The sequence below is a fragment of the Cibotium barometz genome, chromosome 46 (genome assembly GCF_041138505.1).
Source record: "Cibotium barometz isolate CiBa-2024 chromosome 46, ASM4113850v1, whole genome shotgun sequence".
Classification (NCBI taxonomy): domain Eukaryota; kingdom Viridiplantae; phylum Streptophyta; class Polypodiopsida; order Cyatheales; family Cibotiaceae; genus Cibotium; species Cibotium barometz.
This window is the reverse complement of record NC_141091.1, coordinates 35814422-35825980: the sequence shown is the minus strand read 5'-3', so window position 1 is coordinate 35825980 and position 11559 is coordinate 35814422. Positions and strand designations below refer to the sequence as shown.

The window sequence follows — 11559 nt, the reverse complement described above, 5'->3', positions numbered from 1 at the left end:
TGGTGGCCTCATTCCAGATCTTTTTAGTCTGGAGAAAACCTTGAGTAAGGTGATAAGACTCACTCTATTAGTCAAAATCTAATCCACAGTCGACCTCTTTCTCTTCACAAATGGGATGAAATGGAGCGCCCACTTAACTTGCTCTTGCTTTGGGAGGCATCCTTCCATAGCCGATCTATACGTGCTCTTACTTGTCTGGCCACTAGTCGAGCTGGCTTTGCTGGATTGTCCGAGAGCCATCATTTTCGGTACTCAGGATGCGGCACCCACCAAGAGGAGACTGACTGGAGCAGTCCAGGTGGGCTAAACTAGAAGCCAAGGTGGAAAACCTGATTTGACCGGATCCGGATGTGTAGGTGGTACCGAGTTCCTGGCTGAGTTGTCGGATGCTGCTAATTTGTTTAGAGTTTAGTCTGGCATCCGCCCCACATTTTGTAAGTTCAGCATGTGCTACAATCAATATGGTAGAGCCGGGTAGACTTGGTAATGGGTTGGAGAGCATGCAAGCATTGTGGCAATAAGCAGCATCGATCTAGTGACTATGTGACTTGCAGGCATTGTGGCCAACATGACCATGGAACCAATGACTGCTTGTATCATGTATGTGGCCAATGTGGATTCTAGGGTCACAACTCCTAGGTGTGCCCAAATGCATTGTTGGAGTAGTTTAAGGATATTCAACGTTGATGGATCAAGTGGAAGAATGCATGCAATATCGATCGCCTTATGACGAGTAAAAAGGAGCTAAAGCAGTTTCTCAAAGATACTGCCTCAGTCGTGGAATGGCATTCCCAACACCCTCGAAGAGGAAACTTTTTGTTGCAGGATATGGCGTGGACACTAATTGTAACAGGAAACCTTTTGTCTGATGTCAAGCATGCAATTGCAAACCTTGAGGATGAAGACAGTAGTTCAGATAGCAGCTCTGAGAGTGACTCTAAGGCTTCTGATGCTGATCCGAATGCTGACTATGGTTGCCATGATAATAGAGAGGATATGGTTGCGATTGAGCATCTAAATGAGGAGCTTTTGGGTGCCCATAATGTCCTTGAAGAGCATGGTGATGATCAACAACATCACATCAATTACATCCCCCATGTTAGTGATAATACATGGCATAAGCTAAATGAGCAGCCTGTCCCTCTTCCTGATGAGGATGGAACCGTATCACTTTCGGAAGAAGCCCATACCCATGATGTACCCAGATGTATGGCACATGTTCTCGCCAAGCGAGGCAGTAGAGGTCATGAACACTTGGGCTAAGATGTTTCCAAGTTTCAGTTTTGTGCCTTATACATATCAACATCTGCATGATCAATCCGAATTGGGTTTTGGCTTAGCCTTGGAGCACGTGTTGCCAGGTGGACAATGTCCCAATGTGGTAGATGAAGATCATGTATATGAGGGTGCCCATCCTATGGCTAAAGCGAGCTTTTGCTGAGTCTCCATCTTATGCATAGTTGATGGCAGATTTACTGGATGATCCAGAGGAGGAGGCTGCGGATGATTTATGTGGGGAAGGGTTTCCCTGAGACCTTTCAATTTGATTGATGCTCTGAATGCCCATATGGAAATGCCTCGGTGGCATGCCACAGTGGCAAATGTGGCTCATCCAGAAAATGTAGATTTCATGTCGGGAATAGCCAATGATGCCAGTTTTCCTGATGCTCAAACATGTTATGCATTCGATTGGTTAGCTCTAATGAAATATATGGTGGACTGGTGGTATGTGCATGGAAGGGGGAGGAGGACGGAGATGTCCAGGCTGCTTCCTTGAATGTGCATTGACTTGAACTCCCATATTCTCATGTTTGGGTTGCAACTTGCTGTGGATCATGATGATCTAGTTCCAAATGATGAGAAGGTTCTCATTAAATGTGGGTTTCTTGCAGAAGCACAAGAGGTGTTTGATACATTGTTAGTCCAAGAGGTAGTCTCTCGGAATGCTTTGATCTCTGTATATGTTGATGAAGGGCTTAGTAAGGAAGCATTGGCTTGCTGGGAACAGATGCAATGTCCCAAGATGATGAAAGGAAGAGCAAAAGACAAAGACAACCGACAGGGAGATTTCCCGGATGCCATGGTAGCCTTGGAGCAGCATGATAAGGCAGAATTGCCTGTATGGAATCTTGAACATGTTGAGGCGCAACAAGCTCTTTTTGAGATCGAAGATGATGCCAATCTAGATGAGAAGAGGGAGCTGGACAACCCCATGACACCAATGATGAAGCTCGAGGAGCAGCTTGGTTACCGGATGCATGCTCAAATGAAGGAGCATGATACATACATGATGGATGCTCACATGAATGAGTAGTATGTTTGCTTTGCGGATGCTCAGATGGATGAGCATGACATGTTGTAGCATGCACCCATGGATGAGGTAGAGGGTGAGGCAGCAGAGGAGCTTTGTGGCCGAGAGAGCCCAGGAATGCCCTCGAGACCCCTCAGATGGGTATGTGTAGGACAACATGGAGGATGATCTCTAGGATGCGTCGATACATCAAACCAAGGGTGAGGTTGGGGAGGAGCAGAGTGGTTGCAAAAGCCCGGAGAAGCCCTCACATGCCGAGACCCCTTGGATGGATAAACAGGTGAATTACCGATATGCAGTTTATGCTCGGATGTTGAGCAGGGGAGATTTGGATGATCAAGATGGTAGTTCTAGCCATGATGATAGGATGGTTATGGTGAAAGTTGAAAGAGCATGGAAGGAGCATGAAGGCTGGAAGATCCAGGTGATTCCCTTGGATGTCTCTAACCTTGAATCAGGATTCCCTCATGGTGCAGATAGTCTGAAAAATCATGTTTCCAGTGACGATGCAATAGACTGGTTTGACATGTTGCTTGCCAAGACGGAGTGCCTGTCCATGGTGATAGTCTTGTAGAGGTTGATGCAGCTTGGTTTAACACTTTGCTGGAAGGGGATGTGGATCATGCAGAGTATGCTTGTATACAGTGGAGCATGGATTGAGTGCTCTTGTTGAGCCTACACATCATCATGAAAATGTAGATAGAATGCTTAATTTGCTGCTTATGTACACACTCTTGTGCTATTTAGTAGATTTCTTTGGAGATAATGTGCCATGTTCATCGATTGAGCTCGGGGTATGGTGCCAATTGGGGTACATCAACATGTAGCAGATGCTGGAGGCAGTGCTATACCTACCCCCCTGTGTCTGCTCCGTGTTAGTGGAGTGTGGACATACTTGTGATGACATGGTTTTATGTTTTCATTTTGTATGATCATGGCTGGATGGCATTGTATTTGATGGGTTCCCAGCCCTGGCATGTTGCCATGAAATGGTTGCACTGTACTTGCACTAGATTCATGTTATGTGTAGCACGACACTTGCATGACCTTGATTGTGGGTTCGGGTCGTCGGATTGGGAATCCGACCCATCGGGTGTGCCAAGTGTTGGTGGCTGGACAACCGCAGCCGGTGAGCTGGCACACTTTATTATAGAGCTGGGCGTAGGTGTTCACCTACTATGTGCCTTTTGTATGGGCATTGAGTCATTCACGACTATGGATTTCTAAGAGCTGCAATGGATACCTTTTTCCTTTCTCTTTCTCAATGTTTTCCTTTCTCTTGTTTTCTCTCTGTTAGGGCCAAAGGCCGCTTACATCCAATGTAAGAGTTTGATTGTAAGTGAATCCGATCAACTTTAAGACATGTGTGACGCGTGTGATGACATTGGAAGTGAATCCAATTAATTATGTAAAAGATATTGTGAGTGAATCCAGTGTGGGAACGATTAATGTATTTGATTACTCGTGTGTGCTAATAGCTACAACTGAGGACTGTTGCCTCTCCTAAATTGGGAGGACTATCATGGGAGTGAGATTTTTCAGATATTTTATTTTTGCAAAAGAAAGCTTGTGGGGAGCAAGTCAAGATTTTTGGAATATTTTATTTTTGCAGAGCAAGCTTGGGCTAAAATAGCCACGTAACCTATTTTTGATAGAATAAAATCTATAAAAATACTCAAGTGGGGATGCTTTTGGCACATGCTTGGGGGGCCTATTGGGACCCAATCTGGTGTTCTCTCGAGTTTGTATTTTTCTATTGGCACGCTTTCAGAGGTTCCATGTACTTTCCTGTTTGAACGACGGATGAGCTAGCACACCCACATCGGGAAGTTGCCTTTGTGGGCTCTAAGGAAAGGCCTAACCATAGATGCTTTGATAAGGCTAAGGTAAGCTCTTGACTTTGAACAATGTCAAAAAAAAGAGGACGCATCACATTAAATGTTAAAGAATCCACTATGGCTACACTAAATTAATGGAGTGACTAAAGTGTAAGTATTGACAGTACACATTATGTGAGTGATCTTATCTTTCTAGTTGTAGAATAGATAGTAGTTTACTAGATTCTAAAAAGGTAATTCAAGAGCATTCATGACCAACCCACTAAGAGTTTACATGATTCACTTTACAAAGAACACTATCGACTAATTGGTGGTTAGATTAGCATTTCACAAGGTTAAATGTGCATCAAGTAGAAGTGTATAATTATGCGTAATCATCATACTTTTGAAAAAGGCAACATTGCCTTGTATATATTCCTTTGGATTCAAGTTATGAATGGAATGACTTAATTACTAAATTGTTTGGTGTATAGTGGGGCAGGATATCCTTCAAGTTCTAAGGGTTGTTTGAAGTGATTCGTGAGAGCAAAAATGGGCAACATGCAAGTGGAGAGGTTGAGATGCATGACTCGGAATGTTTATCGACTATCTAAGTCTCCTATTTTTTTTGGAGCATTGAATCTTTTAGCCTACCAGAAAGTACTATGCAAAACACCTTGAAAAGTACAGACGTTTTGTGGAGCATTTGATGATTGCAACAAATATTTTCAACACTCACAAGAAGTAGGATCTTTATTCACAACATAAAACTTTAAAAAACTCAAAGTGTACAATAATAGAGATATAGAAAAATATTGTATTACTATTGTGATACAATAGATGGCAAAGCCCCACACCTATGTGCTCTTGTGAAGGGACCTTCAACGGGTGATCCAGAACTGCTAAGATGTAAACTCTATGCTAGAAGAAGCTAGGGAGTAAACTAACGGTGATGACTGATGAATTGCTCGCTAAAATGATTCGGTGCTCTAGTTAGAAAGTAGTCCATGAACACCATGAAGAGTGTTTATTACTAATGGAAAGCCCATCACATAGGCATGAAAATTATGTTATGGACAGGCAAATACATCCACCAGTGTTTGCATGCCCAGGAGAAAGTACACACCCTTGTGCTTAGGTTGTGCAGGTGGTGGCGGTGGGTTTTAGCTCGTGTGGTAGCATCCTCGGCTCGTGGACATAGATGTCTTGGATTTAAACCCGGGCAAGTGCAAGTATAATAATTATAATTGAACTCTCAAAATAAAAGAAAGTTGCTTCCTTGTGGTTGAATTAGATTATAATACCCATTTTAACAAAATGGAGCTGGCGTAGCTTCTAAGGTCAGATGTAAAGGGACCCGCCACGTGGCGACGGACGTGAGACAGAATACAATTCTGGTTAATGCAGAGGGTGTCTTCTTCGTTAAGCGATACCATTGCATTTCTATACATAAATTTGAGAGCTTTTGGCTATGGCGATGCGCTGAGCTTCTGGTTATGCCCTGAGTACTTTTGACATCATCTTTTGCTCATCGATTTGCAGCTTATTCTGTCGTTACCATGGCTCGGCTATCAGCTTTTCTTCTTCTCCTTCTGCTAACCTTCTGCACTGTGGCCTTCTCGTCCGAGCTCCGTCGTGTTAGCCTGAAGAAAAAGCCCATAGATGACGATACGCTGAAGGCGGCGAAGCTTCGTCTGAAGGATCGTGCGCGCCTGCAAGGCTCCTATCCCGGCCATTTCCACTCTGGGCAGGGCGTGGAGCTCAAGAACTACCTTGACGCCCAGTACTATGGCGAGATCGGGGTCGGAACCCCCCCTCAGAAATTCACTGTTGTCTTCGACACCGGTAGCTCCAACCTCTGGGTGCCGTCGTCCAAGTGCCGCCTCTCGGTATGTGCATCAATCAGGGCCTGTATGCTGCAGTGTAATGACCGATTTTGAATTTGTTTGGCAATCAGGTCATGGCAAACGCTTTGAAGGTGTAATTTTTGTTCTATGGTAAAGGATACGTGGCTATGTTGGGTACATAGGCTCAATTCTATCTTCCCAGGGCGTGGAGACTGGGACAACAAGTGGTCAAACCACATATGTCTAGATGGATACATAGGGTAACACTCTAGGTTTTAGGGGATGGAGTTTTTGCGTGCCTGGGGTTGGTCAAAGTTCATATGGCTCATAGAGGTTATGATTGGACTATAAGGGTTAAAGCCTGTATGGCTAGACGGATATGTGGTGAAATTCTATCTTCCTTGGCCATGGAGTCTTGCGGTTCTTTGTGGTAAAGTTTACATGGTCATGTGTAATGTATACATAAGGGTAAATTTATCTTTTTAGGGCATGGAGTCCCATGGCTAGATGTATCAACCCCCTGTTTATGTAACATCATCAAGGTTTGGCTATCACGAGTACGGTAAATAAAACTTTGAAGGTCAGGCTGTCATAGCGCATCTTCTATGTTTACTTTTAAACCTTAGTTTATGACGGCTTCGGTGTTTGCAACAATTGTTTAACTGTTGAGGTCGGGTAGTGATGCCATGGGTTATTTTATCCTACAATGTTGTTATTGTGCGTTCTTGCATGCCTTGTTATTGTGGCTTGGGTATACCCCATACTCTTGCAATGGTTCAATCTTGTCTCCCTTGTTAATGTGGCATGCTCACTAAGATATTCCAAGACAGCCATTTGACATGTTTGGGTAGGTTTGATGGAATTCATCATATTTGACTGACTTTTGTATCTACAGGTATCTTGCTATCTCCATCCTAAGTTCAAAGCCAGCAAATCCTCTACCTATAAAGAGGATGGTAACGACATCAACTTTATCTTACGCTTTTCATGTGTATGGTACTAGTGCATCTTAGGAACAGATGTGCGATTTTACAGGCAAGGAATGCAACATCCAGTATGGTACTGGTGCTGTCTACGGTGTTCTTTCTCAGGATACAGTGACTCTGGGCGATCTTGAGGTTGCTGAACAGGCAAGTCTATATTCCCATTGTCTAAGCTGTCCTCAGTAGCCACATGGTCAAATAAGTGTAGTGTTGGTAGCAATGGCTAAGGTTTTAGTCATGCGAAGGGCATTGGTTCTTATGATGAAATGTCGCATATCCAACAGGGTTTCATGGAGGCTGTTAAAGAGCCAGGATTGACATTTCTGCTTGCAAAGTTTGATGGTATACTTGGGCTTGGATTCAAGGAGATTGCAGTTGGTGGTGTAACTCCTGTCTGGTAATTCTAGCTCACGTGGAGTTATTGGGGTCTTGTTGTTGGTCTTATGTAATTTCTCAGCAGTTTTTCTTATGAATTTGTTGCTGTTGGTTCTATAGGTACAACATGCTGGATCAAGGGCTCGTTTCCAGTCCTGTTTTCTCATTCTGGCTTAACAGAAATGCTGAAGATGACAATGGTGGGGAGTTAATTTTTGGAGGAATGGATCCCAATCATTACATTGGGCAGCATACCTATGTGCCTGTCACAAGGAAGGGCTACTGGCAGGTCTTGAACCTATACTAATGATAGAGCAAACACTTTTCTGTTGCCCCACCCCACCTATATAAACATATGTATATATATATACATGTATATATATGTACATATATATACATGTATATATATATATACATATACATACATGTATATGTATACATGTATGTATATATATACATGTACATGTATATATATACATTTATACATATGCATGTATGTATATATATATATATATATATACATTTATACATATACATGTATATATATATATATATATATATATATATATATATATATATATATATATATATATATAACATGTATACATATACATGTATGTATATATATATATATATATATATATATATACATACATGTATATGTATACATGTTATATATATATACATATATACATATACATGTATATATATGTACATGTATATATATATATACATGTATATACATGTATATATATACATATATATATATACATGTATGTATATGTATGCATATATACATGTATATACATATATATGTATATATTTATATGTATATACATATGTATATATGCATACATATACATATATATATATATAGATATGTATATGTATGTATATATACATATACATACATATGCATACATATATATATATATACATATGTATATATGCATACATATACATATATATATATATCTATATATACATACATATATATATATATATATATATGTATATGTATGTATATATATATATATATATATATATGTAATACATATATATATATGTATATGTAATATATATATGTATGTATATATATATACATACATATACATATATATGTAATATATATATATATATATATATATATATATATATACATATGTATGCATATATACATACATATATATATTACATATACATATATATATATATATATACATATGTACATATGTATATATATATATGTATGTATATATATATATGTATGTATATATATATATGTATGTATATATATATATGTACATATGTATATATATATATATATATATATATATATATATATATATATATATATGTACATATGTATATATGCATACATATATATATATGTGTGTGTGTGTGTGTGTATGTATATGTAATATATATATATATATATATATGTGTGTGTGTGTGTGTGTGTGTATGTATATGTACATATGTATATGTAATATATATATATATATATATATATATGTATATACATATGTATATATATATATATATACATATGTATGCATATATACATATGTATGTATATATATGTACATTTGTATATATACATACATATACATACATACATATATATATATATATGTACATATCTATATATATATATATATATATATATATATATATATGTATATGTATGCATATATATATATATATATATATATGTATATGTATTGTATATATACATACATATATACGTACATTTGTATATATACATATATATATATATAGATATGTATATATACATACATATATACGTACATTTGTATATATACATATATATATATATATAGATATGTATATATGTATATATGTATATATAAACATATATACAGATATATAGATATGTATATATGTATATATGTATATATAAACATATATACAGATATATATATATATATATATATATAAACGTATATATATATATATACAGATATATATATATATATATATATATAAACGTATATATATATATATATAAACACATATAAACATATATATATATATATATATATATATATATATATATATATATATATATATATAACACACACACACACACACACACACACACACATATAAACAAATACATACATACATACATACATACATACATACATACATATATATATATATATATATATATATATATATATATATATATATATATATGTTTACACACATTTCACACACACACACACACACATATCACACGAGTTACATACACATCGTGCTCAATTGGTTGGTATGTTGGTGGATATGTATCTTGCAGTTTGACATGGGAGATTTTCTCATTGATGGAAAGACAACAGGTAATGCTTGACTATATGACAGCTCTCCTGGTTTTGTTTCAGCCTGGCTTTTCTGCTGGTGTCTCTTAACTTTGTTTTTCTTCTTTTGTCTGACTAGGTTTCTGTGCCAAGGGTTGTGCTGCCATTGCCGACTCAGGAACTTCTTTGATGGCCGGTCCAACTGTAAGTGGCTGTTTCTTTGAAGGGGGGGGGGGGAGTGCATATTTTGTGCCCTGGGGCATGTCAAGTTAAAATAACTTTTATGACAGGGAATAATCACAGCCATCAATGAGGCAATCGGTGCATCTGGAGTGATGAATCAGCAATGCAAGAGCATCGTTACTCAGTATGGAGACACCATGATTGAAATGCTCATGCAACAGGTTTGATGTCAAGCACTTGAACAACATTTGTATCATCATCATTTTAATGTGCATTATTAGTGTCATATCAACTGTCTTATGTTATGGTGTGATTACAGATGAGCCCCTACAAGATTTGTGCTCAGATTGGCATGTGCTCTCAGAGGGCACAAAGCCAAGAGTAAGTGTATATGCTTGCAATATGTTGCCCTTGTATTCTAAGAAAAACATACCGTGATGGTCTGAGAGAAGGCCTATTGTCCTCCATGTCTTGACATGATTTCATTTCATGAACAGCTCAAACATTGCAAGTGTCGTGGATAGAGGTCACAGTCTTGGTGACGCAGGATGCTCTATATGTGAAATGGCCGTGGTCTGGGCACAGAACCAAGTCATGAACAATCAGTCTGCAGAACTTATCAAGGCCTATCTTAATAATGTAAGTTATTAGCTGGACAAGCATGCGTTTATTGATGTTTTTTATATGTAGTGCCTGAGGCCAGACAAGCTTGTGTTGGTCGCTTTGCTAGATGTGTGAACGCCTGCCAAATCCAAACGGGGAGTCTGTGGTAGACTGTGACCGACTGTCTTCAATGCCTGATGTTACTTTCAGTATTGGAGGAAAACAGTTCAGTCTTTCACCTGAACAGGTACATACATTTGCCCTTCACATATTTTTCTCAATGGTTGAGGATTGTCCTTTTGGAACGAGACTTGTTGTATGGTAAACAATGGTAAGGTTGGGCTTGTGTAGTGAAGACTCATCATTGTATAATAATTTTGTGACAGTATATTCTGAAAGTGGGAGAAGGTAAAGAAGCACAGTGTGTCAGTGGCTTCATGGGGCTTGATGTACCTTCTGGGCCCTTGTGGTAAGGCTCAATCAATATAAAAAGAATTATTAACACACTGCATTTTGGTGAGCTTTAGGTGACTGAGTTGATATTATTGCTTCCAGGATTTTGGGAGATGTCTTTATGGGAGTTTACCACACAGTTTTTGATTATGGGAAAGCGCGTGTAGGCTTTGCCAAGGCAGCTTAATGGTTCAGCAAACAACAATAAGCTGATATCTGGAAGGATGTAACGGTGAATTTTAACATTGTGTATGTGTACCCCAAACAATTTGGGATATACTTTGGGAGGCTGCCCATTATTTATTTTGATTTACCAGTATGTACATACATGCTACAAGTACAAATAATTTGTCAACATTAGTGAAACTGTGCAGTAAGACAATCAGCACATTTCATAAATGATATTAGATAGCTTGCAAGTGGAAATGTCTTTTGGAAGGAAATTTTTTTTAGTTATTTTGAACTCATGCCTTGTTATCTTATTCCAATGAACATTTTCATTTTAAGCTTTTTTCTTGTGGTTCCAAGCCTTGTGCTAGTTCTTTAATGAACATTTTCATTCAGTCCTAGTCCATGAAGCTTTTTTCTTGTGCTTCCAAGCCCTTTGCTAGTGTCTTCAATGTGGTTATTATTGGTATTCCATGTTCCTCTTTGACAATGCATTTT

At 38.2% G+C, this 11559-nt stretch overlaps 1 protein-coding gene across 1 annotated transcript; it reads left to right on the top strand.

Moving 5' to 3' along the window:
* The first annotated feature begins 5465 nt into the window (after positions 1-5465).
* LOC147612172 (phytepsin-like) lies at positions 5466-11356 on the top strand. Its single transcript, XM_086784052.1, has 13 exons — positions 5466-6017; positions 6871-6931; positions 7011-7105; positions 7243-7355; positions 7454-7622; positions 9657-9696; positions 9794-9858; positions 9945-10058; positions 10157-10218; positions 10335-10476; positions 10568-10687; positions 10827-10909; positions 10996-11356. Exons 1-13 carry the CDS (start codon positions 5688-5690, stop codon positions 11078-11080), a joined length of 1479 nt encoding a protein of 492 aa, XP_086640178.1. The 5' UTR covers positions 5466-5687; the 3' UTR covers positions 11081-11356.
* The last annotated feature ends 203 nt before the right edge of the window (positions 11357-11559 follow it).